The sequence below is a fragment of the Denticeps clupeoides genome, chromosome 14 (assembly GCF_900700375.1).
Source record: "Denticeps clupeoides chromosome 14, fDenClu1.1, whole genome shotgun sequence".
Classification (NCBI taxonomy): Eukaryota; Metazoa; Chordata; class Actinopteri; order Clupeiformes; family Denticipitidae; genus Denticeps; species Denticeps clupeoides.
This window is the reverse complement of record NC_041720.1, coordinates 7,085,407-7,112,459: the sequence shown is the minus strand read 5'-3', so window position 1 is coordinate 7,112,459 and position 27,053 is coordinate 7,085,407. Positions and strand designations below refer to the sequence as shown.

Below are 27,053 nucleotides of genomic sequence, written 5' to 3'. Positions count from 1 at the left end.
TGGAAAATGCTAAGTCAGAGCAAACCCTGCTCACCAAGACGTTTTCACATGAAGTGAGCGGCACTAGAAGTGGGATTTGCTTAAAGTGTTTCGGTGTTGGTGGCGTTGCCACCACAGCGGCTCAGAATCACTGCCACCAACCAGCCAGGCATCAGTCGTGCTTATGTTATGTTTGACATACCCTGCTATTAACTTCATAACCCTGAAGAAGACTAAACTGTCTTTACTGAAATGCAAATGGCGGTAGATTTCCAGCTAAACGTTAACTTAGGAACAGTGGTAGTACGACTGAAACCGCAAACGCGTTAGTTCAACAGAAATCATACCGGAGAGAACTTCAAGTCTGACCAGCACACCCAGATTGTCCAGCCACTCCTGTATACATTTAGTTGGACCCAAAAAGGTCTAGATGCTCCACAATTCTTTCGCCAGGGTTTTGTGACCCGAAGAAGCCAATTACAAAAGCCAATCCCACCTTGCCTTCAGACAACACTAACCATAAGGGATATCAGGAGAATCGAATAAGTAAAGCATACAGCACACATGGAATGTACTGCTCGACGTCCGAATAGTTCTTTACGTATGAGCAGGAATAGATCAACCCGAAAAAAGGTGAAAGGGAGCGTATTGCAATGTATAGTAAAAAAAGAGTTGATAAATCAGTTTCCCTCCCGTGCTTGTATGCAGGGACAAGGACGTTTAGTCTGATTTTAAATGGCCTTGTCGTACAACAGCAACCATAGCTAGACTAAACCGTGCATGGAAATGTACTGATTCCAAAGACGCCAGGGACAAACAGGGCCGGCGGCTAAAGCTCAGCAAGTGCAGAGACTAGCTCAGTGTGTGCATCCGCGGCCTGACAGCTGGCCAAGGAGCAGAGTGTGGTGAGACGGGGCAAACGGAGCATAGCAAACAGTCGAATGTGAATGCGGGTCTGGAAGTCAACGTGTCCCGCTCACAGATGCAGAGTCAACGATCAAGGCGGTTACCCACGTTTATTATGATTCACTTGGAATGTTCCAGTTGAACCAGTAATGCAACTGTTATGGCTCGATTTTTTTTATTTTTTATTTCTTCTCAAAAAGCAACTCAATTTAGATGTATGGCGTGTTGAAGTTTTAAAGTGGCAGAAAAGTCAACTGGAACCCAAGATCAGCCGCACAGTGCTCACTGAGCTGGAAATCGAGCCGCCGCTGGTGTCCCTGAAAAAGCAGCGGCGTCTCGGCGCTTGGGCCCAGCGCTTATGCTAATGGCCTTACAGGATGTGAGGGGGAACAAATGCTCTTCTTTTCTACTTGGTCTAATGGAGGACCTTCCAAATAAGCCAAGCAGAGTTAATGGAGCTGTGAATGGTTTCTTCTTTTTTTTTTTTTTTTCTCTTCAAAATGGACCAGTTCATTATTAAAATTGGGAGGGAAAGGTTCCTTCAGCACTTGTACGGTGTAGCATTCAAGGCAGGGGCTTTTAAAATATGCATCAGAACTCCACGTGAAACAGTGCTTATATGTGCTTTGTTAGTTTTCCATTCAAAATTAAATATGTACAAATTACAACTTATTGTATTTTCATTAGTGCAAACACTGAAAATTCCAGGCTAATAGCTTAGTATTTGTAATAACAAAAGAATTACGTAACCCAGTTTTATGCAATTTAGCCTTTACCACACTAATACTATTACGTTTTCTCTTGCCAAAGTACTAGCACCTCAAAAATATTATAGATAAATTTTTTGAGACACTGTTCTATATTGTAAATACTGTTTTAATTGTAGTCAATATTTGTCAAATTAATTGGTTGTAAAGCAAGGTGTTAAAATGTAAAATATGGACCTAGAAGAGCTTGATTGAGTTTAACTTGGGAGAACTTTTGCACATGACCACCTTATTTCATCATTCTTAGCTCAAGCCATTGCAATATGCGGCAGGTGTGTGTGTGTATATGTGTGTGTGTGTATATATATTTTATGTTGGTGCTTACATTGGTGTGTGAGTGGCAGTCACTGCACCCTCTTTGATATTGATATTTGCCATTCTGGGCACTATGACGTCCCCTCAGCATGCTGGGCTCATTTTAACAGTAGGCAGTCACTTCGAGACATCGGCTATTTTTGACCGCTCTGCAAAAGTCCATTGTAAGATTTTTTTTATTTTTTTATGACATGACCATTTCTTTGCTGATGTAAGCTGGTAAAAGTTTATTATTTCCATATTGACTCTTTTTGTTTTGCTCTCTCTTCCCTTTCTCGCTTCCTCTCTTTCTCTCTTCCCTTTTCCCAACATTCTTTTAGACAATTTACAAGAATTATTTGAAGCCATCAGGCCACACAGAGCTCGTGTCAACTCTTTTATTGAGTACTCTTTTTTTAGGAGCACTCTACAGGATCATGCTGAATATCTGACTATTTAGGTATTTTAACACAACAATTCCTTCCTGTAAATCTTGGCATCTTTAACCGAAAAGGGAGCCTTGGTTGTGTATTTTACACTAAACGTAGGCATTGCTAGAAACCTAAAACGGGAAGCTTTCTTCCATAGCCACATTCTGTCCCGTGCCTCGAACCTTCAGGTTCAGATCACGAGCTGGTCTGTGCCCGCTACCCCATGCACATGGGCACTTTTTATGGCATTGAATCACATCAGAAATGTTGTGCAGGTACACAACAAACCAAATCCAATTCGCATGTAGCAAGTCCAGTGAGCTGGAGGTTTACAAATCAATAACCAATAACATTTGAGGTTTCTGGATCATTTTCTAGTATATACATACATAAGCTATCATTTTTTTCTTTCGTTTTCTTTCACTGTGCCATTCTTCTCTCAGTTCACATTTGAAAGCCTTCAATGAACTCTTCACCTCTTCCTGAAACCAGCTGTATTGTCGATCATGCTGTCTATTGTGACGTCTGTGTGCTTTCTGTTGGGTGTTTGAGATCAAGAGCTGCAATCTGTGCATGAGCTCTGCTCACTAGCGCTCAATTGGACCTACTGGAGAAGAGGCTTCATGGTAGCTTCAGGAAAAAGAAGTCTCGCAGGTGTGAAGACTGTGGTGGAGGGTTTATTAGCATGCTTGAGAAGTTCTTTTCAGTTCGAGCCCTGTCAGTCTTGAGCAGAACAGCATTCCACAGGGTAGTGGTTTGAAGGGTGTCCTACACGCCGCTGGTGTTGGTGGAGCTCTGTGAGACACATACCTGTACTGTGCATACATGCACTGCATCGTTTTGGCGGGATTCACCCCCAGGAACCATCAAATTTTCAAATCATCTGTAGAAAACAGGATGAAATTTTTCACTGAACTCTGTCTTGGTTTTTTCTATTGACACGTAGGTGTCACGTGGGTGATAGGTAGGTGATGAAGTGGTCAGCTGACTTCACACTGATCAGAGGAAAAGTTTAAAGTGAAGTGATTGTCACATGTGATACACAGAAGCATGTGCTGGTCTTCCATCTGTTGGACAGAGAAGGCTTTTATTAATTGCAAGGAACGGGTTTGTTTGTGCGTATATTCAGGAACATTCCTTATCATTCTCTTGCTATGGACTGAAATTTGGATTTTCCTGTTTGCAATGGCTGAACATACTGAAATTAGCAACATATTTTCAGACGTCTTACATGTGAGACGAGCCTTTTGTCTTGCTGGTTTATCCTGCTCGCATTGTTTTGAACAGCGGTGCCAGTTATCTGAGGAGCAGAAAGGACATCTGACCTCTTAATCTGTACAAAGACCAGGATTATGTTGTATATGCTACTTTTATGGGATTGAGTTGTCAGTAAAACCCGGACACCCCGCTGCCACCCGGCCTTGATGTTTCGGTCTGCTGCGGACGCAGACATGAGAAGGGCCGTTTGGGATGAGCCACCGCGAGTGGGAGGTGTGAGCGTTTGAAGGAACGGGCCGCCGGTGCCACACGCACATAAACACAATGGCAGGATGCGTGGGAGGCGATGTCTGCGGAACAGGAAGGCCGACTGTGCGGCTCTGTGGAAGGTGCTGAAAGGTCACGTCCAGTGAACGCAGCCTAACCCCCCGTCTGGGAGAACATTATGGGTCCTTCTGGACAATCGGCCTGCCTGCAAGAGTGTTTGTTAAAATACTGTATACTTATTACACCATCTTTAATAATAAAAAGTGTGATGAGAACACTGTGATGGTGGAAGTTTTGAACTGCATGTCACCGTGTTCTGTAGCAGCTAGAGCGTGACGAGAATGAGAACGATGCTGTGATATTTGGTTTGGGCACAAGTACACCGCTTGAGCACCTTGGCAGGTGTGTTAGTGATTGCTGTCGTCATGGTTACAGGGCTCGTCTTTATCCCGTACGCAAGCTGTGAGGATGTGACCGCAATGACAAAGACGAAGATCGCTGCCGAGTCTCTTTCGCTCTTTGCAATTTGCGCGGAGCGTCGTGGTTATTTGTGTTGCCGTGTCGTGCGGTAAACACCGTAAACGCGGCCGGGGTTGCGGCGGCCGTGTGTGTTCAGGCGTCAGTGCGGAACCGAGAGAGGAATGGCGATGAGGAGAGGCGTGGACAGAGACAGGGTGTGAAGATGAATGTACAGATTCACTCGTCCGACGACAGCTGCAGAGGTCCGATCAGGCCGCGGTCCGGCCCGGAGAGTGTGTGTGTGTGTGTGTGTGTGTGTTTCAGTCTGTATGAGCTCACTGTGTGTGTGGTCAATGCTTTGGTATGAAAGGAGTAGTGTTTTCAGCACTGGGCCGAGTGTTTGGAGCTACACAGACCCTGGTTAGGAAGTGGCACCGTTACGATCCAACAGCAACACCAGCTCCAGCCCAAGAACACCAAACAACGAGCTGCACCACCCCCCCCCCCCCCAAACCCCCCAACCCTCCCACCCCAACACGCGCTCCAGCGGAACCGCAAACCTGCTACGCGCCAGGCCACTGCCAAGGGAACTCTGTTTCTGTAAATCGCTCCACACGGCGGACGTCACTACACCAATTACACCACCGCGACGCCCCAAAAAGCTGCGTCGTAAATCTCCGCCGCATATTAATCATATTTCCCTGGATAATTTTACTGCAACCCGTTAAAAACATACAAACGCTGTAATTTATTATGTTGTAAAGGCTATAATTAAGTTGATTTGCATTGATGTGAGTTCATTGCTCTGAAAGATTCAAGTAGTGTCTTCACTTCTCAACAAGAACCACTTAATAAAATTGCTAATTAATAATGGGGAGGGGATATGTTGAATATGCACAATTGCAGATTATTAATATTATATTACTATTGTATGAATACTATTATAATTATTAATAGTCACTTACATTGGATAGAGTAAAACATTATTAGTCAAACATTTGTTTTAAACCCATAAATACCGGTATTTTGTACTTCGTGACCCCTCTGGACACTTTATTAGGACCGCCACCCTGTGATGTCCTCTGTTAAGGTGTCCAGCCGACACTGTAGACGGTTTATCAGCCGCCCCAAACTGCCCCGTTCAGCAGCGGTCACCGAGCAGATCCGATTACGCCGGTCACTCCGCCGTGGTGGCAGCGCGTCGCTGTTGTGCTTGTCCTATTGTGAGCTGCGCTGATGGGAGCTTAAATCACGTGAAAGTGTCTACACCGGGACTGCCGTTCGGGGAGTAGAGTGCGGCCCTAAATGCGTTTCCAGCGCGTTCTCGCCAGAGATACCGCGACCCTGACCTTGCTTGGCAGCACTCTGTTCAGAAGAGCGTGTGTACGAGAGGAGCGAAAAACAAGAGGCAGGCCTGACTCTTAAGTGCTTTCTTTCCCTCTTTTTTTTTTAAACACAGGACGGGTCTCTTGGCACCATAGACGACCTGGCACAGGAGTACGCTGAGTACTACAATACCTGCGCCACGGACGTAGCCGACCGCATGGAGGAGCTGCGCCGGCGGGCGGTGTCTCAGGAACTGGACGTGGTGAGGGGGTCAGGCACAGATGGACAAAACACACACACACAATGTACAAAATGTGCTTACACCGTGCACAATGTACATGCAAAGACAGACACACACACACACACACACCAGAGTAAACATGTGGCTGAAATGTGTGATCGTAAATAAACAATGCATGACACTGCATAGCAAATGTGTGTGTGTGTGTGTGAGTGTGAGTGTGAGTGAATAGTTTTTTTTTTTTTAAGGTTCTTTGTGTTCTCCAGTCCTCTCTCATGGCCTCATGGATATAGGGTAGTGGGCTAACCATGGTTGCTAAGTAACCAGCCAGGTTTTTCCAGGCGTTTGTTGGTTACCGCGCAAGAGAATAGAACATTTAAATGCGTCTATAGAAGCCGCTCTCTATAGTGCTGGGGCCACACCGACACCCATACAAAACGCCTCCAGTGTGGTCCCGCCAGAATTAACTTCTTCGGTGCCGCGACCCGGAGCAACGAATCACGCGACAAAACCACCGAAGGGTCTTCAGCCTTCCCCCACGACATCGGGGTGAAATCTGCATGCTGTTAACCCAGATGTGGGCTCAGATGAATAAATACCGCCACATATAGAACCTTCACGCGTTTTATTCCTTCTTTTCCCGCGGGAGTGAGGTGTATGGGTGAGTGCATGTGCACATCACACATCTGCCTGTGTAGGCGCTGGGTGTGACCGGCTGTCCTGTTCTTTCTGTCTGCAGGATTCTCGTGGGTTTAAAAGTGAAGTCTCCACACCAGAAGCTGAGAGGAAGTAAGATATTTGCCCGTCTCTTTTTCTGTGTGTGTCCGTGTGTGAAAGAGAGAAGAAGTGTCAAAACGTCATGATTTCGTGAAAGATGTAAAGTTGCAGAAAGTACCAAATACGAGCGACCACAAACGCAGCGTTATTTCACATTGTCTATAAAACGTTGTCTACTTAACAAGTGCCGTGCATTCCATCACAGTACGAAAAATGCCATTTTTTCACTCATGTGGTCAGAACACCAGATGTTCTTTTTTTCCGCCTGTAATGTCTGAAAACGTTTCATGGGCAGCTGCTCGGTGCAGCGCTGAACAATATGGACTTGTATGGTCTGAGCGCAGCGGGCTGATGTCCGCTGGACTGTACAAAGTTAACTTAATAACGGAGGAATCTTCCTTTTCCGCAGAGGGGCTCTCACTTGTTTCTTTGGGGTTTGTTAGTTGTGTGTCTGTAGTTGTGTGTTTCGTGCGTGTACACACCTCACTCTTTCTGACATTCCGGCTTCCTTCCTCCATTTGTGCCCAGAGGACGAGGGTTTGGCGTGGGGGTGGGGTTTTTGAGGAATTGAGCTCATATCCATGATTTCATTAGTCTGAACTGCCCGACCGTCTCTTTACTGCCGGAGTATTTCTGTATTAGTTTGTTTTGTCAGGGATAATCTTAACAGTGTGGAATGCCGGCTAATGCGGCACAACTGCTTATTCCCTGGGATTTAGCCGTTAGTGCCCACTTTGTGCCCAAAGTAAGTCGTCGCTGGTCTGCAGTGGCTCAGTGCATTAAAGCTCAACAAAGGATCTGTAAATTATTCAAACCTGCACGACCCACATATGGGAACCGAAGCGCAGTTGCTTCGCTCTGCAGAGTCACGTTCGTATTTTTGCTGCTCCTGTGAACTGGTGTATTGCGAAACAGCCGCTCAGACCCGCTCCACAGTAGGACCCCCGTCCCCGGGGGGATGGGCGGGGCCCGGCTCACCAGGTGTGCTGAATCAGTACCGGGGGGGGGGGGCTTTGGGTGGAACCGTGACCTGAATGTCCACGACCATTGTGCCCCCTGAGCAAAGCCCTTAATCCCCGGGTGCCCTGGGGCCACTGAAACCTGGTACAGAGGGGGACCTGTTACGGGTGTAACACCAGCACAATATTGTGACTGTAACTGATATTAGCTACGGTGGTGGGTGTTACTCACCCATTCTCTTGCTTATCTCCATGAGCTGGTGTGCTCTTTGTTTCTGTATGAAGACTTTGGGGACAGAAAGTACCATGAGCATTTATTCCACATTTCATGTATTGGGATCACGCTTGTCCATCAGTGGCGTTTTATGGCGTTGATGGAGATATGAGGTGCTCATGCAGAAATGCCACCACTTCCAAGAAGCTCGCACAGTTTCTCACTTTTGAGGAAAGTATAAAAAATGATGGGTGGATCGGGAAAAAACGGACGCGCGAGTTCCAGAGTAAGGAGTGATTTTGATCGGGTGTGATGAATCGGCGGGTGGAGGTGTGTGTGTGGGTGTGAAAGGTGGCTCCCCTTATCCCGGTTATGAGTTCATTAGAGGAAGTGAGTGAATATTTGCCTGCTGAAGCAGCTGTGCATATTACTGACTCAGATGGAACTGTATTGTCCTGCCCTAGACCTTTACACCAGAACGCCATTTCCCGACTTTGTGGTCTCTTTGGGGTCATCGTTACTCTATAGATTATTACTCATTGGTCTGGTGTATGCTTGCAATTATGTACAATGTCATATTACAGATACATTGGCATCCCATCCATATCTAATATATGACTAAATTTATGTTCCTTAGATTCAGCCTATTTTTTATGTTCCCTAATGATTGGGAACAGGATGGAGGGTCTTGGTCTTTGTGTCTGCAGCCTCCTTGCTCAGATAAATATTACTTTATGAATTTGTAGTATCTAGGTTATGTCCAACTGGCTGCATTTTTATCTTATTGGACAATCACAAACCCTGCAATGACACCACTTGCAGGCTCACTCTAACCTGGAAGGGGGTCCCTCTCTGTATCACTCCTTCCCAACGTTTCTTCCTTTCTTTTTTTCTCTCTTAGTTTTTTTGTGTGTGGAGTTTTTCCTTGTGCGCAGAAGGGTCAAGTGTGGGGGGTGTCAACTGTAGGGCCTGTCAAAGCCCATTGAGGCATACTGTATGTGATTTTGGGCTATATAAGAAATAAATGTTGCTGTTGATTTTGAGGTACTGGAGCCATGACACAAGAGAAAATGTCATTCATCACATTTGTGTGTCTCTTTCGCTTAGGGTTCCATTGCACAGATCAAGCTCTGAGGATGGCTCTGTAGGTTAGTACACTCCTCTTATCATAGGCATAAGATCCTACTCGTGTGTGAATGTGTGTTTTAATAATAATGGGTAATGGGGTAAATTATGTATTTATCATTATTGACATAATGGAATTTAACGACTCTTAAGGTTAATATATATATATGTGTGTGTGTGTGTGTGTGTGTGTGTGTCAGCAGGTAAATGGGATGGTAAAAAGAAGAGCAAATCATTTTGGCCCAACTTTCGCAAGAAGACGGTCATGAGACAGTCATCTAAAGGTACATGTGCTCGCGCACACACACACACCCACATGTACATGCATTTTTACCTTTTTCTCTTAGATCACACACCTCGGTCCATTATAGTGAGTAATTAGTACGATGCAAAAATGTTTTTTTAGTGTGCAATTAACATCCAGTCATGCAAAGCCTTATTATAGCGCTGTCCTCCTACTGATCTTTATCATGAGATGGTAGCATGTGATGCTGAGGATCGCCACGCTGTGGTTGGCAGGAGCTTCGAACGCTTAATGAAGTGCGGTGTCTAGGGGGAAAATGAGATGATTTGCGCACATGATTCAGTCATAATGGCAGAGGCTATTTTAGATGCTAGCAATCATGTGTTTTGCTCAGAGTAGTCTGGATTTTGGGTTTAAATTTGTCTGGAGAGTACAAATAACTCTTATTATACCATTAATTATATATTTTAAAATTACATAATTCTTCAAGTGTTCATTTATGTACTGAACACTGGGTCTTAGATTTATTTTATTTTATTATTTCTTATTCATATTCTTATATTCTTATTTTCTCTTTAACACAACCTTAATATTCTGTGTGAAAAGATTTCATATGTGTGTGCACGAATCATGATTCGTGCACAGTGAACGAAGTGATTACACTGATCACCACCGTCTTTCTGCCTGTGTGTGTAGGAGAAGATGTTGGCTACGTGGCGAGTGAGATCACCATGAGTGATGAAGAGCGTATCCAGCTGATGATGATGGTGAAGGAGAGAATGATAACAGTGGAGGAAGCTCTTGCTCGGGTACATAAACACACATTGTACATCCACTGTGTGTTTGTGTATACACACACACACACACACACACACACACATACATATACATTAGTACAGGCCTTCAACAGAAGCACATCAGCTGCAGTTTAGAGAAATGTTCAGATCCACAATCAACAGGGACAACAGGCACCAGGATTCAGAACAGTTCATACTCCAGCACGGCAGAGTGGTCATGTGCACGTTTTTTTTTCCAATCCACATAAAAACGGAACTATAGCCAGTGGGCATTTTGGACAAAATAAAAGCTCACTTTTTTCCCCTGTGCTTTTGATGGATTTGATTTATTTTGAAAGAACAATCTGTTCCATAAAACCTCATTGTGTGTCCAGAAGATGTTTTCCACTTCGCTAGTGGGAGTTTTCTACACTTTAAATATTTTCTAGACCACCCAGATCATGCTTGAATCACGTTGGCTATATAACATGCATTTAACCACACTGCTGTCTTGTGCTGCTCCATCCTGTACTGTCTACACTGCACTCTTGACTGTTGCTGTTATCTCTGTCTGTGCCACCTCCGCTCCCCCTTCCCCCAACAAAGCTGAAGTTTACTGTAAAACCGTACTGTTATAAACAATTTCAGTGTTCGCTGAACGTATGCCGCGAAATCCAAACCTGGAAAGATTTCCATGTACATTCCATATACATTTCACAGCTGACTTGAAATAGTGAAAAGCTGTTAGGCCTGGGTGAAGTTCTACATGCGGTAAGCTGTTCTTTTCACTGCAGTAGAGCCTGCTGTGGTGAGCTCAGCAGCTGTCAGCTGTTTATTGGAATCCGGCCCTGAATCCTGACCGTTATCCAATCAGTGGTGCCGTGGGGTGACTGGATCGGCTCAGCCGAACTGCTGCGATCGCCAGCACGCTAATGAGTTAACATGCGTAAACACTGAAGTGAACGCGCGTGCAGAAGCACACGCCCACAGATCCACTTAGGCGTAATGTAAACTCGAATTGCATTTGAGTACACACTCGAACATGCCTTTACGTTGTGTCTGTGTATTATATGCTCTATTTAGCTGAAGGAGTTTGAGCGCATCAGCAGAGTGAGTAGCCCAGAGTCCGACTGGGCTGAAACACCCAGCACAGTTACTGGTGTAAGTACTCTTTATACTCACAACGTAAAATACGTAAAATTTTTTATACAAAGGCAGCCATTCAACACACACGCACGCTAATTCATGTAGTCAACACAAAATATTGGAAAATATTGATACAGCAATATATGGTGATATTGTATCGATATACAAATGTAGTCCAAAATTCAGTCCTGAATTGTGGTGTTTTTCTGATTTCAGATTTTCATCAGCATAAAACGAAGGATATTTAACTTTACATGTAATGAATAACATGCAAAAAGTATTAATTTTGAAAAAAAGTACTGAAAACCAGCTATTTCAACAATAATCAATATTAGATGGGTGGTCTAATTATTGTATTGACACCATGAATTAGTTAGGATGTGTGCGTATTTGTTAATTTTTCAATGAAATGAATGAAAAAACTAACTTTTACCCACCAACATTCTACTTCAGTAGTACCAGAAAGTAATGTACTCCCAATCTGCCCCGCAACCCCCTTATTTACATTATTTCACGGTATATACAATGATGAACATTCAGCTCTTTTTCATACATTCAATACATTCCTGCCTCTTCTTTCTTTTTCTACGCCTCTTTCTGTTTTGTACAAGGAAAGTTTGTTTGTGCGGCTTTGACTAACTGAGGCAGCCCATAATTTAAAAAGAACTGCACCGTAACAGTCAGTCTGCAGTCATCCCCCTTTAGCCCGACGCCCGCTGTGTGTGTCTGCTCATTTCGGTGTGTGTAAACAAACTGTGAAATAATAATGGTGTCTGTGTTTCTCTTCTGCGCCGCGCCCGCCGTCTCCCGCAGCCTCATGAGCACTCCGAGGAGGAGCAGGACGCCTCAAAGTTCAAGCGGCTGCACAAGCTGGTGAACTCCACGCGCCGCGTGCGCAAGAAACTCATTAAGGTGGATGACTGCAAAAGGCAGCCTTCCGAGGGTACGGTGGCCCTCAGGGACAAACAACACCAAAATTCCATCATGAAAAGGCTTTTGATTTGATTTTTTAAAAAAACTTTTCTTTGGTTTTTAGTTTTGTCTCGCTCTGCTTCCGGTAGATTCTCTGAGCTTGGACATGTCGTCCTCGTGTGACGATGCGTCTGCTTTGTACGCCGGGGTACAGAAGAAGCCCCCCTCTTCAGCACAGGATGGTGACACCGACAGCCTGGCCACGTCCCAATCATCTAGCAGCCTTGACACCTGGAGCTCCGCCCACAAACTTGTGAAAATGCTCCCACCCGCCCTCCGTAAGCACAGTGAGAGTGGCGGCTCGGAGTCGGAGGGCGGAGTGGGCGGGGGCAGCGGCCCCGGTCACGCGCTCGTGTCCCGCTCGGCCACGGACGGGGAGATGAAGTGCTCGCTGACCTCCCTGGCGCATGGGGTGAGTAGCCGGAACGCGCACACACTCTACAACCCCGCCCACCTGCGCTCGCTCGTTTCTCATGGCAACGGCGTCAACAAGAGCAGCGCCCAGCATCGGCGCCACCTGCCACCGCCGTCGGGGTGGCAGAGCAGACCGGACCCCAACTACGCGTACCCCACAAAACACCAGCGTCCCAAACCCAACCCCCGGCTCAGCCCCTCCCCCTCGTCACCTGCCGCTCGGGCCCCGCTTGGCTGGCGGCTGCGCGGCCGGGCCGCCGTGAGCGAACTCAACATCACCTACGTGGTGGAGCGCAGTCTCCATGGCAACCTGAGCTGGACACAGCTGGTGCGGCCCGTCGTGCTCAGCAGCATGGAGCGCCGCTGCCTCCTGGAGGATGAGCAGGGCGACGGCGCGGAGCGGAAGTGGGGCGCGAGCGTCGACCGCTGCACCAGGCGCATGCTCCTCCGCTTCCAGCAGAAGTCTGTGAGTGAGGAGAAGCCAGCGAGGGCCCAGAGCACCGCAGCGCTGCAGAACACAGGAAGCTCATTCTAACCCGCTCGGCCTGCCTTCCTCACTGTCTGTCTCCTGTAGGGCTGGGTAATACCCCATACAAGCTATATCTGAGTTATTACATTTCAGTATTCAGTAATCCCTAATGCATATTTAATAATGCTATAATTGATGCACAACTAACTAACAAACCAAGAGATGTGTTCATTGCAACAATTGAAGTGGCATCTAAAAATATCCCGTATTTTCCCTCTTATTAACATACTCACTTTCTTAACACTACTAACACGACTATCTTGGCATAATTCAACATGCGTATTTCATGCATAAATGCAAATTATTATATAAACATGTGATTTTTATTTGTCTGGTAAATTGGCTGTAAGAAGTTTGGATGCACACAGTTCTGACCTTATATTTGTAAATGTTGGATTGGCCAGCCTGAAAATAAGATGTCAGGGGTCTTTTCATACTTTTACCATTAATAATATGAAACCTATAATAAAAATGGTAAGGATTTAAAAATACATCAAGACTGAAATCTGTTGTCGACATCTAGTATTTAGGTTATATCACTATAATGCAGTAAGTTTTTCTATGGATTTTTTTAAAAATATATATTATCCAGCCCTAGAGTTTTCTCTTTTGTCTGCTTTGTCAGATTAATGGAGACTGGAACAGCTCAGCTAGGCTCTGTAGAAAAATCCCGATTTTGAGGAGATTAGTAGACTGTTGCATGGTGTCAGGGTGCCACAGCAAATTAGCCCCTCCCCAGCGCGAGGGGATGAAAGTTCCAAAGAAGCCCGTCACACGGCATGACGAGAACCGCCAGCTGAACTTTTCCAGTCCTGGCGATCGGATTCCAGCTGCACTGAATTGGAAAGAGACAGCTGGAATCCAGACCGGTCTCCGAGGGAAGAGCGTTTCTTCCCGCCCGCTCTCATCTCTGATCCCTCTGTCCCCCCTTGCAGCCCCAGCTGTCATGCTTCGATAAGAAATAAAGACCTGTGTTCTGCAGCCTGGCCCGTGTCGGGTCCTCTCACGTACTCTCAGTATTTCATGCGTTCTGTCGTTCATTCCGTCGACGTGCTTTTCGCTCATTTTATCATCCCTGGTTTCTGCACAGATTGGATTTTTTTTTTTTTTTTCCAGCGAATTCTCAATCATCTCCTCCATGCCTTTCAAACCTAAACATTTACAAGACCGTTATCTCATACACCCTACAGACCAAGCAAACGCCTGCTCCCATCACACATGGCATGATTCCATTCAGCCGTGGCTGATACGGTTGTTAGGCCGTGAAACAGATTGCTGTTATTCTGCCATTATTCTTGGCCATTTTGAAGACTGTGAAGCTGAAGGCCAGTTTCTCTCTGTGCTGCTCCTCCACGGGTCATTTCAAGCCACCAAAACCAGCCTGAATCTGAAGCGTGTTGTAAATTGTATGCAACTCTTCTGTTGCTTTATTTGTTGCTTGTCATTTGTTGTTATTGCTCTGTAATTCGCTTGAATGTTTTAGTGGTGGTTTTATACCAGAGGACCGTTGTGCATGTCGAGTTATTAGAAGTGTGTCTTCCCTGTAGAGAACCAACAGCTTCGGAGGGTTCGACCTGTCCAACCGTTCCCTGCACATTGTCAATACGAGTGAATCGAACGTGAGTTTCTCTTTCAGACACACACACACCACATGCGTGAATGCACACAACATATGAAATTGCGTGCAGCGCTGTTCACTACCAGAAGACTCCACACCGTGAAATTAATTCAAGTCTTATCTGTACTCAGTGGGGCAAGACCTACATGAAATTCAATTTATTTTGTACTCTCTCTCTCAATCACCAACCTTTTATCTATGGCCTCGCTCACTCTTCCTGCCTGTCCTCTCTCTCTCCCGCCCCTTCTCTCTATCTCTGGCAGGACGAGGACTTGTCTCGAGAGGGGATGAAGTCTCCCTCCATCTCCAGGATCTCTTTGGGGAAGAAAGTCAGATCAGTCAAAGAGACCATGAAGAAACGCATGAGCAAGAAGTACAGCAACTCTCTGTCAGAGCAGGTATTGACACACACCGTCACACTCTGTTTCTTTCACTAACACACACACACTCTCACACACACACACACACACACACACACACACACACACACACACACACTCAGTGAATTGTAAATATGCACATACTTGACAGAAACTGCCCACCCCGCTCATTATCTACTTGCCTTCATGCTGGCTGCATTTTCTTCCTGAGAACATAAATATAGTTCAGTGGGACAAAAACATTTTTTGAAGACTTTCTACCAGCATGAGGGCAAAAAACTTAGACCAATTTTCTTTGGGTGAATTCTTTGAGGATATTTTGTTTTTATGAATTGCTTATATCTCTTTGCTCATTTGGTTAATAATAAACTGAATGGTTACTGAAGAACATCACACGTTCATAAACTCACATGGTTCTTTTAGTTCAAGCAAAAGTTTCTATTTTGTGCTTTTACAGAACATTTTTGATAATTCAGAACAAAGTTGATCATTCAAAGTTGAAGTTGAACACTGACAACAATTACACATTTTGGTCACATTTTGGTCACTTCTTTATAAATTTCTGCTATATTAGGGAAAATTCAACAACTCTGTAATAAAGATTTCTCTAATAACATAATAAAAGTCGTTATTGCCTTTTTACTTGTTGCAATAATTAACAGAAATGTTGGCTCCAGTATGCATTGTGGCAGAAATACCCCCCCCCCCCCAGATACAAAATATCCCATCTAAAGTGAAGTCCCAGTGTCTTTTCCAAATATACCCTGGATTGCATTTCACTAAATAAAAGGTAAATGCGGGTTAGGGGTGTCGTCCACTTGAACAAATGAACTAATGATGAACCTCCCTGTGTCCCAGTCGAGTCCAGACAGCGCACCGCTCTCACCCCTTTCCCCGCCCCAGAGTTGTGGCTCGCTGGAAAGGCCCTCGCTCAGAGCAGGAGGGTCGGTCGAGTCGCTGCGCAGTTCCCTGAGTGGACAGAGCTCAATGAGTAAGTGTGTGTGTGTGTGTGTTCGTGAAGGTATATTTATTCCCAGATGTATGAGCATTGATAACCGCTGATGCCATGATGTTTCTCAATTATGAGATATTATTTCACATTAGAATGAAGTGCCACGTATTTCAACAAGTCTGATGTCTACGAGCTCAGTTTGAATTATGGCAGCTGGCTCTTATTTTTGCTTCCTGTCTTGCTGACATCAGAGCTTTGGAATTCGGGTCCTATCACACTGCTGCGAGCGTGTGTGAATTTCTACGGAGTGTGCATGTGTGCTGCTTTTTGAACGAGAAGGGTTTGGTTTTTGAATGGTCCCTGTGTGCAGGTGGCCAGACAGTGAGCACCACCGACTCCTCCGCATCGAACAGAGAGAGCGTGAAGAGTGAGGAAGGCGAGGAAGAGGAGCCACCCTACAGAGGGCCCTTCTGTGGCCGTGCTCGTGTACACACCGATTTTACACCAAGCCCATATGACACAGACTCTCTCAAACTAAAGGTATGTGCACATCAGAGTGATACATCATGTCTTACTAAACTGCAAACCGAACTTTATTTAAAAGCAACACAGTTAGTTTTGAAACTGCAGATTACTGAGCCCATTGTGGAGCCCTGAGGTGTATTTAACTAAACATAAAAATACATCAGTATTCTAGGATCCCCATGTCATATTACAATAAAATGATTGAAGGATTACGGTATGTAGAGTAATAGGAATTTACATTTTCATATCCTGTCACTCCATTGTTCTCCTTGGATTGACGTCTGTAGCACTTGGTGCAACCTGCTTGGGTTAAAAGTACATTTATGTGTGTCAGATTGTGTCAGAAGTGTCAGATTCATTCAGTTAAAATGCAGATGTTCTCTGCCTCTGTCTGCAGCGAGGTGATGTGATCGACATCATCAGTCAGCCCCCCATGGGTACTTGGATGGGACTGCTGAATAACAAAGTCGGGAGCTTTAAGTTTGTCTATGTGGATGTGCTGAGCGAGGAGGAGGAGAAGCCAAAACGCCCAGCCCACCACAAGAGGAAGAGCAGAATGGCCAAGTCATCACACTCTCAAGCGCACACTCACACACTCCTCCCTAAACCGAAATCTGTTGAGGAGCTGCTAGAGAGGATTAATCTAAAGGTACACACACACACACACACACTTCCATCATCTGTCAGCAGGTGAAAATTAAAATGCAAAAGATTATTTCAAGACACATTCCAAGTCACGCAGCTGACAGGGCTGTGCTGTGTACGGTGGGGGAATATTATAATTCAACTCGTATTGAGTCGGAGTAGCTGCCAGTTCAACACAAGCAATGAGACGGAAAGGCAAGTTTTGAAAGAAATGCCGTGCTCAAACTACACTGTGATGAATCATTAATGGATTGTTTTATTTTGAACAGTCCCACAAACAGTCCCACAAAATAAAGCACACATTAGTAATTAAAATAAAGCATCCTGCGAGCTAGTTTCTGCAACTCCCTCTTTAATTAAATATGCCAAGATTTTCTTTGGCTGAATGGAACAAAAAACATTGATTTCTGGTTCATTTATTTGTGACCTGTGTGTGTGTGTGCAGGAGTATATGCCCACCTTCCTGTTTAATGGATATGAGGACCTGGACACGTTTAAACTGCTGGAGGAGGAGGATTTGGATGAGCTCAATATCAGAGACCCTCAACATAGAGCGGTACTGCTGTCGGCTGTGGAGATGCTGCAGGAGTATGACAGTGAGTGCACACACACACACACACACACACACACACGGTCACCCACATTCTCTCATATACACACATTCATGTATGTTTTCTTGTGTGCGTGCGTTTATAGGCAGCAGTGATTTGGAACATAGCACTTTATCTGGCTCTCAAGAGAAGCTGCTTGGCGAAGGGCGTGGCTTGATGGGTGACTCCCCGAGAGACTCTGGTTGCTATGAGAGCAACGAGAATCTGCAGAATGGTAACCACTCCTGGTCCAGCAGTTCCATGACAACTGCATAATCATTTCCTCATTGCCGGACTCCACCTGTTCCTCTAACAGCTCAACGCTGCCCTCCGCTGGGCGTCCTCAGTCACCTCCGCCTCTGTCTATCGGCACGTCTCGCTTCATCCTTTCATCCTTCGCATACCTCTTTATCATTCTGTTACGCAGTGTCAGGGGTTTTAGCTCCTCTGTGCAGATTTGTCAGCATGAGGTTCTTTCATACAGTGCTGAAAGGTAAAAAAAAACTGTATTCTAATTCTGGAGTGGATTCTGTCAGGTTTCATGCAAAGTGCGGGTTCTTCTAGTTTTAGGACCTGAGCTGTAGTTTTCAGAGTTTGCCTCTGCTGTCTCCTTTGTGAGCGTGAATGAATGAGTCAGTGTGTGTGTGTGTGTGTGTGTGTGTGCATGTGTGTGTGTGTATAATGAACATAAATCTACAGTCTGCCATGTCAGAGAATAAAGCCATTCTGTTGTCTGCTGCATTCTTGCCTCTGTGCTTTCTTTCACCGCGCTCCTATTCCATCTCTCGCCTCGTTTCGCTGCACCCGTCTGACAGCCTGCTGCATCTTAATAATCATCCCGTATGCTCAGCGGCGTTGTCGATCACCAAATCACATAAAGGACATACGGAATTAGCCCATGTCATAAAACATATCACATTTAAACATTTATTTTTTTAAAATAGAACAAAATTTACATTTACTGCATTTATCAGACGCCATACAATCAGTAGTTACAGGGACAGTCCCCCCCTGGAGACACACAGGGTTAAGTGTCTTGCTCAGGGACACAATGGTAGTAAGTGGCATTTGAACCTGGGTCATCTGGTTCATAGGCGAGTGAGTTACCCACTAGGCTACCATCACCACTATAATATATAAAAATATATGTGGGCCAGGACCATAATTATGATGAAGGTTTATTAAGGAAACAGTTGTAATAGATTGTTGATAAAGTAAAAGTAGGACTGATCCGCTACAAATTCCTGCTTCAATTACAGTCTTATACCACATTTTCGGTTTATACTGATACACTGGCTAGAACTTTTCTCGTGTTGCTACTGATTTGAAGAAGTGCAGCTTCTGGTCTTGCCTGGATCAGCACATGTTGGAGCGTAATGTGAGCAATGGCAGTTTCTTTTCCCCAGAGATGAAGTACGACCAAACCAAAACGAACATTTACATTTTTGAGGGGAAATGTCTTTAACCCTTGTGTGATGTTCAGATTTTTGCAGGTCCAGTGAGAAGCTACTGAAAATGAATTTTTTCGATGGAAACAGAAAGTTGGCCAGTGTCGAGGAAATGTGTGTCTTTAATAATTTGCATAATTTGTCTTTTGGAAAATATGATCCCATACACCACATCACAAGGGTTAAATTCATTCCAAACCTGACCATTCTGAACTAATTCATCCTCTGCTGTTTCTATCACTAACCATATTCATTCTATCCTGCTTACTCAGATAAAAGGTATGTTCATGAGTTCATCGTCATAGAATGGATTATATCTGCATTGATGAACATGTTTGAAGACGTCAATGCATGTGTTGTGCATGTTCTGCTGTAGGAAAGACTGGAAAGGCCAGTTTGGATGGCTCAGTTCTCCAGTCAGAGTATCCCATGATGCCTCTGTCTCACTCCACTGAGCCACTGCAGAGGGAATTCAAGTGTAAGGACACTCGAAAGCACGACTCAAAATTCTTCCTGCAGCCAATCAGAGCCCTCGGTCGGCTGGGCCTGGGTCCCCGCTGCCACGGGGTCAATATTGTCACCAGCCGCAGTTGTGAACTTCTAGATGGGTCTCCAGAACCCCTGCCAAGGCATGGCCGACGGTCACGCTCCCTGGGAGACATTCTGGCGAAACAACAGGTCTGTGACCTTCAGGGGGCGCCATCTCACGTGCAAAATCCAGGGAGGAGGCGGGGCAGTGTGGAAAGAGATAAAGAGGACAGGAGGGAACTTGCATTGCCTGTGGAACCCTCGCTCCCTAGGATATTGCCCAAAAAGCCTCCAGTGCCCCCGCCTGTGCCGGTGAAAAAGTGCAGAGAACGTTTGGCCAATGGAATTTCCTCCCCAACTCCGTCACAGCCCAACAATGGTGCCAGTCCCCTGTCGACGCCTACAAAATCCCCCAACACCATCCTCTCCCCAGGGCAGCCTGGTACACCATCCTGCCCTCCAGGGCCTGAAGGCCCCGGTGAGACACCGTGGCCACAGATCTCTACCAGGCCTCTCGGAGGCAGGAAAGGAGCGTCCAGGGCTGTGGATTTGGAGACACAACTGGGAGAAAGGCTGAGCATGGAAGGCATCGACCTCACTCAGGAACCGTACTCCGACAAGGTGCAGCGGACTCACTATTATTCATTTTTATCTCTCTCCAGGTTTGGAATTCATCTGTATGGTAGTTTATTTATGTCCCCTGTCTGCCTGTCTTCACCAGCATGGACGATGTGGCGTGCCTGCATTGCTGGCCAGGAGGTACAGCGAAGAGCTGCAGCGCCCCCTGCAGGCAGTGGCCTCCACCCTGGAGCAGATCCGAGTGAAGCACCTGAGGAAGGAGCATCGCATGGCTGTGAGTTTTGGAGGAACAGGACACGTCTGACTTGTTTATGTGTACCACTTTGCCAGTTTACCTCCAATCTTCAGATAAAATGTGCAGAGACATCGAGATTTTTTGCAAATCCAAGATCTAGTTCAGAGCAGTTGTTCATTACGTACAAGCAAATTGCAAAGCTGAGTGTGTACAAAAACGTGAATAATGTGTGTCTGGTTTGTTGTCCAGATTCCATCCAGTGGACTCGCAGATGACAATCGTAAAGCGTCCTCGCTGTGTCGAGCAGGGTCCGTGTCTGACTGGCTGGTCTCCATCGGGATGCCCATGTACGCCACAGCCTTGGCGGCGGCAGGCTGTGACACGCTGGACGGGGTGTGTTCTCTAACCGAGGCTCGTGTACGGAAGGCAGGAATTCAGGATGGGCACATTCCGTGGCTCCTGCGTGAGGCGGGTGTGATCGCCGCCCAAAGATTTGCCTAGTTCTAACCCTACAACCTGTATTATTAAAACAAGGATACTTAGGTCAAGACACCACCCACAAATCCACAGTTATAACCTACCTAACAGCCATGGAACATCTATAACCGAACCTGTAAACTAAAGGCACGGACATAAAACACTCATGTCGTGTTTGTGAGCAGCCATAAACACTTATAACCTCTCTGTGACCACAAAACCATTCATTAGATTCCCACGCCGAGCAGACATGCTGATGACTGTGGGATCCAGTACATTTACTGATGACGGTAACTGACTTGGCTAGTTGGCCTTCTAAGAATTGAGTATTTATGGCCTTGAAATCTGCTCCGGGATCTACAGAATGAAAGGAGGTGTCTCATATCTCAGAATATTCTGTACATAGACTTTCACTTTTTTTTTTCACCGCTGACTTAGTAAAGAGTTGGTCATAAATGGATCAAAATATATCATTTAAATTCAGGCCCCAGTTACATTATTGTACAGTGCATCTGGAAAGTATTCACAGTGCATCACTTTTTCCACATTGTGTTATGTTTACAGCCTTATTCCAAATATGGTTCAATAAATTTTTCCCCATAATGACAATGTGACAAAAAGTTTACTTGAGGTTTTGCCAAATATAAAAAAAAAACTGAGGGCACATGTACATAAGTATTCACAGCCTTTACCATGAAACTCAAAGGTGAGCTGTCTATAAAAGGTCACACACTTGACCGTTCATGTCAGAGCACAAACCAAGCAAGAAGTCAAAGGAATCATCTGTAGACCTCCGAGACAGGATTGTCCCAAGGAACAAATCTGGGGAAGGTTACAGAAAGATTTCTGCTGCTCTGAAGGTCCCTGATGGAGCTTGAGAGGTGCTGCAATGAGGAATGGGCCAAACTGGCCAAGAATCGGTGTGCCATCATATTTAAAAAGACTTGAGGCTGTAATTGCTGCCAAAGGTACAAAGTATTGGGCAAAGGCTCTGAATACTTATATACCAAATACTTACATATTTGGTTTCTCTTTTTTTTTTTTTTTTTGTATTTTTAATAAAATTTCCCCTTCCCTGTGTATACGTTTTTTTTTCACGTTTTCATTATGGGGTGTTGTGGGTAGAATTCTGAGGGGGGAAAAAAAAACTTCCATTTTGGAATAAGGCTGTAATATAACAAAATGTGGAAAGAGCGATGCGCTGTGAAGACTTTCCATATTCACTGCACATTATAGATAATGTTAGTGTTATATACAGAGCAGTGTTGCTATTTCATTCCAATGTGGTTCCAGAGCTCTTGTTGGAGGTGTGTGTGTGTGTATACTCTGGACTGAATTTTCAGTTTCAGCGTGTGTTAGTTCACCAATCACACCTCACCCCTTTTGAATAAGGACGACTATACTGTTCCTGGCTGCTGTTCACCGGCGTTGTGGAACAGTGGAAATTTTGTCTTATCCAGGGTTACTCAGGTGGCAAGTGGAAATGCTATCAGTCCCAGAAGAGGAATCATAGTGACCACCAGAGTGACATGTTTCTTATTATTCAGGGCTAAAGGTGACAGGTCATGTTTAGGTTTTACTGGCTATTAAAAAACACCCCAGTTTCAAACCCAAAGTGTAAAATTTGCTTCTTTTTTTTGTTCTTCTCAAAGGTACAATGTGTGGACAGCGACGCTATTATTACTTCAGTTGATTCTATCGTTTCTGTTGAGAAACTACAGCACAATTGTTTTTCTTAATATAAATAAAGCAAAGAAATAACTGGTAGTGAATGAATGAAAACTCACATTGCATAACATTTTAAACATTTCTATTGTTTCAGTCCTGTTTTATGGTATAGATATAAATTCTATCTTTAAAACACAGGACCAGAATACAATAGAACTGTTCCTAAATATTTTAACTAGGTTTGGTGTGCTACCAACAAGTCACACTGGAAATGAGTGTGTGTTTGTGTTTGTGTGTGAGAGAGAAAACTAGTATCTGGCCCTTAGTGAATTGGCCTCGAAATTGTTATTTAATCAGGCTGTGGATGTTTATAGCATTTTTAAATTGTACAGATATTTACTACTATTGTGAAATGCACTTTATTTTTTAATCCACATAAAGCTCATTTGGGAAATCTACTGCCCATAAAGTAACTCCGCTCCCCCCACACTCACCTTTTCACAATGCTTTTAACAAGAATCCCAAGAAGTTGCAATTATTATTAACAGAGTCTAAAGTCTTGAACCAATCCCTTTGGGTCATGTGATGCTAAACAAAAGTGAGCCATCACTTACGGACCTTTGTTGCATGGGTCTCATTTGTACCATGGGTTAATATCATGTGGCTCAATAGGATTTCAGGCTCTCTATCAGCAAAATCAGAAATGTCAGAATTCAGATTCACTATACGTTAATGACTTGTTATTGATTTTATTTAAGATTTGCCTTCCTATATGAAAAAAAAATATTTACATGAAATTAACAATACATATTCTGTATATGTAATTGAATATTAACTTATTTTTTTCTTTTTATATCAACTACCTGTATTTTAGAAACATAGCAATACCTTTTTGCGTTTTGTTTAACTGGTGCCGCTCTGCAGCACCTTTTGTAAAAAAAAAAAAAAACTTGTACAATTTCCCCATGGTTTTAACTAAAATGTCATTCCATTGTATCAAAACATAATGTTTATTAGTATTTGTCATGCAGAACTATTATATATAATAAATATCTTTTTTTGCCACAATTCTTTTTACTCTGCACAAACATTATGCTGTATGTTCACATTAATATATGAGGCTACATCTCACTGTCTACAACCGCTTAGTCCAGTTATTAAGGGTCATGTCTGCCCGAGCCTTAACTGGGACACAGGGCACGGAGCGGGGGACTCACCCAGGGCAGGGTGCCAGCCCCCCACAGGGCACGTACCCACACACACTTAGACCCACTGACAAGTCAGAGTTGCCATTTCGCCTAGTGTGCATGCCAAGCAAGAGGAAGCCTGCATAAGCAGGGAAATAAACAATCATTCTTAACTAATTGCAATCACAATTACAAATTTGCTAACATATGTCTGGAGATTAGGGTTAATTTTTATGTTCGATTTTAACTAAACCTTAGTTAAGAATGACTGTTTTCTCTTTCCTCTTATTCATCTGGTATTTATGCTCTGTCTAAAAATAAAATGATCGGTATTAGGTGAAATGTGATCATAAGGTGCGGATTAATTTGTGTTTATTTTAATTAAATGCGGGGTGCTACTCTGATGCCAAGCTATTGACATTTTCTCTCATCAAAATTCCTTAAAAATAGAAAAATGCTAATATACCCTGAACCCGCCTACTGTGCTGAAATTAGTGATCTACTTTCTGTTCTGAGAATAGGTTTTCACACGTCAAATTTAAATATATGTTTAATCCAGGAATTTATTTTCATGTCCAACTGTAATATAATTACATTTACAGCATTTATCAGATGCCCTTATCCAGAGCGACTTACAATCAGTAGTTACAGGGACAGTCTCCCTCGAGCAACTTAGGGTTAAGTGTCTTGCTCAGGGACACAATGGTAGTAAGTGGGATTTGAACCTGGGTCTCCTGGTTGACAGGCGAGTGTGTTACCCACTAGGCTACTACCACCCCTAATAAGAGCAAATTTAGTAATTTGTCAGAATAATAAAATAAACCCTGTCCAGAACTCAGAGATCTTCTCCCGATATGTTACCTTTACATGGATTTCAGGGCATGTTGCTTTAATGCGATGTCTGCATTTGTTCCCGCAACACCTACCCGTATCTGAAGGCAGTGACGTCACCTCCTGCAGCGTGAAATGGTCTCGGAACGTGTCTCGTCCTCGCCGGGTGCAGTGGCGTGCGCCTGTAATCCAAGTCACTGGGAGGCTGAGGCTGGCGGATCACTTGAGCTCAGGAGTTCTGAGCTGCAGCGGACTATGCCGATCGGGTGTCCGCACTAAGTTCGGCATCGATATGGTGCTCCTGTGGGAGCTCGGGACCACCAGGTCGCCTAACGAGGGGTGAACCGGCCCAGGTCGGAAACGGAGCAGGTCAAAGCCCCCGTGCCGATCAGTAGTGGGATCGTGCCTGTGAATAGACGCTGTAGTGCAGCCTGAGTAATACAGTGGGACTCAGTCTTTTTTATTTAAACCTCACCTGCTTTACCAATGAGATCAATATAGGACATTTTTTACATCATGATGTGTCACATTATGACATTTTTTGGTCTTCAGGAGGTTTCCTTAGTGAGTCTTTACTAGTACGATTTCATGTAACATTACTGCCTCCTTCAGGACGCAATATGCAACTGCACACAAAATTTTTTTAAAGTTTACAAAGGAGAACAGGAGAACTTGGAGAACAGGCCCTTTGTATCTGGTGTCATAAATTATGAAATTGGATACCAGATAAAAGTAAAATACGCAATATATAAATCTAATAAATTGTATTAATTCTTATAGAAAACTTTACATGAAGGCCAATAAAACATGTTAAGATCAAAACGTTGCTATCGTGTAACACAAACATTAATGAAATAGAAATATTAATGAATATGAATGAAATCGATCAATATTTGCTAAAAGCATATTTTTGCTGCAGTGTTTAAAACGGTAATCCTTTAATAAGTTTACATAGAGAAAAATAAAAGTTATGTTTTGCAATTTTCTAGAAAGTAACGTTTATGTAATGAGTGCATGCTGTACACAAAACTGCTATCATATGTGTTCCCAGTGGCTATATAATCACATTTGTATAATACATAAAAAAATTACATCCACTTAACAAAGACACCAGTTTAACAAATGTTTTATTGCATTTAGTCGTGTGATTAACATCTCCAGTTTTTGTCTCTGTTGATACAACATGCTCCTATTGAATAAATGATGAGCTGTTTGATCTCAATCAGCCCCTCTTCTGGAAATGATCGGTGCCATTCCTGACCTCTACATCTGCGATGACATTGGTGGCATTTCCTCACTCTGTCACTTTATCATCATCATTAAAAACGCAAATAACAAAACCAAAGTTTCCGGGTCATCTGTCTCACCATTTAAATGAAAAGAGTTTTTATTGTGTCCAGTGTATTGTGCAAGATATAAAAACTATATATAAAAAGACCCTTATACTATGTGACGTACAAGAGACACGGGGGGGTTATACATGGGCATCATTAATATAAAACATGTTGCAGGGAAATGATGGTCATTGTGAAACACTGCAGCACAGGACACGGTGACACAACGAATTTTGTCCTCTGCTTTTAACCATCACCCTTAGTGAGCAGTGGGCAGCCATGACAGGTACCCGGGGAGCAGTGGGTGGGAACGGTGCTTTGCTCAGCGGCACCTCAGGATTCGAACCAGCAATCTTCTGATTACGGGGCAGCTTCCTAAACAACTAGGCCACCACTGTTGATATCTGATGTCTATAGACGAATGATTTCAGTGCATCGATGCTGAAGCTGAAGCTGATATGTGTGGATACAGAAGGCCTGGAGAAGAGCCGTAGGTGTAAAGTAAAACCAGCTCCGCCCGTCTCTGGCTGAAGAAGGTTTGTAAACGTCTCATGCAGCTGATGCTTTTTCTGCTCAATGGTGTCAGATGTTAATGCCCCGTGGGACCCACAATCTGTTCCGTTACCCTTATCCCCATCCAGGAGATCCACTGTGACAGCCCCGCCGAGGTAGAGCCCATCTGAGGTGCTGCTCCGCCCCAGGACAGAAGTCAGCTGACATGCTCTGGGCCGGCTGTGATGTCACAAACAGCTGACCTGCCACAGCGGAGGCTGTGTGAGTGACTAGCTGCCGGGCAACATGATTCTATAATATGATCTGAAGGTAAAATTATAATTCAGAGATCTCGGAAGACTTTGTCCCCCTTTAAATCTCCTTCATTATTCACCCGGGTTACACTCCGCCTCGACAACGAAGCACCAAATTCATGTTGACGGGGCGTTGTGATAGGTGAGCCTCCCTTTTCTGGGTTGCATAATATTGTAAGTTGTAGTAGTTTCTTAATGTCACCATC

General features: G+C 44.3%; 1 protein-coding gene and 1 long non-coding RNA gene across 9 annotated transcripts in view; one reads left to right on the top strand and one right to left on the bottom strand.

Moving 5' to 3' along the window:
- sash1a (SAM and SH3 domain containing 1a) overlaps positions 1 to 23,757 on the top strand; it is a 49,407-nt gene extending 25,650 nt beyond the window's left edge. For 2 of the 8 annotated variants that reach the window (XM_029002457.1, XM_029002456.1), the window contains 18 exons: positions 5,781 to 5,909; positions 6,628 to 6,677; positions 8,946 to 8,986; positions 9,167 to 9,247; positions 9,904 to 10,016; positions 11,067 to 11,144; positions 11,943 to 12,072; positions 12,191 to 12,513; positions 14,592 to 14,663; positions 14,926 to 15,060; positions 15,901 to 16,033; positions 16,365 to 16,534; positions 16,917 to 17,168; positions 17,610 to 17,760; positions 17,861 to 17,989; positions 19,579 to 20,351; positions 20,452 to 20,583; positions 20,794 to 23,757. In XM_029002457.1, coding sequence (XP_028858290.1) covers positions 5,781 to 5,909; positions 6,628 to 6,677; positions 8,946 to 8,986; positions 9,167 to 9,247; positions 9,904 to 10,016; positions 11,067 to 11,144; positions 11,943 to 12,072; positions 12,191 to 12,513; positions 14,592 to 14,663; positions 14,926 to 15,060; positions 15,901 to 16,033; positions 16,365 to 16,534; positions 16,917 to 17,168; positions 17,610 to 17,760; positions 17,861 to 17,989; positions 19,579 to 20,351; positions 20,452 to 20,583; positions 20,794 to 21,045 — 3,144 coding nt within the window. In that variant the 3' untranslated portion in view covers positions 21,046 to 23,757. Of the gene's footprint in view, positions 1 to 5,780; positions 5,910 to 6,181; positions 6,550 to 6,627; positions 6,678 to 8,945; positions 8,987 to 9,163; positions 9,248 to 9,903; positions 10,017 to 11,066; positions 11,145 to 11,942; positions 12,073 to 12,190; positions 14,565 to 14,591; positions 14,664 to 14,925; positions 15,061 to 15,900; positions 16,034 to 16,364; positions 16,535 to 16,916; positions 17,169 to 17,609; positions 17,761 to 17,860; positions 17,990 to 19,578; positions 20,352 to 20,451; positions 20,584 to 20,793 lie in introns of those variants that run through there. The other 6 variants (XM_029002450.1, XM_029002452.1, XM_029002451.1 and 3 more) reach the window with 5 other exon arrangements.
- Positions 2,604 to 5,535, bottom strand: LOC114803164 (uncharacterized). The gene is made up of 3 exons (XR_003751886.1): positions 5,341 to 5,535; positions 3,609 to 3,677; positions 2,604 to 3,444 (listed from the first exon to the last, which is right to left on the bottom strand). It is a non-coding gene; the product is annotated as an uncharacterized LOC114803164 (long non-coding RNA).
- Positions 23,758 to 27,053: the final 3,296 nt, after the last annotated feature.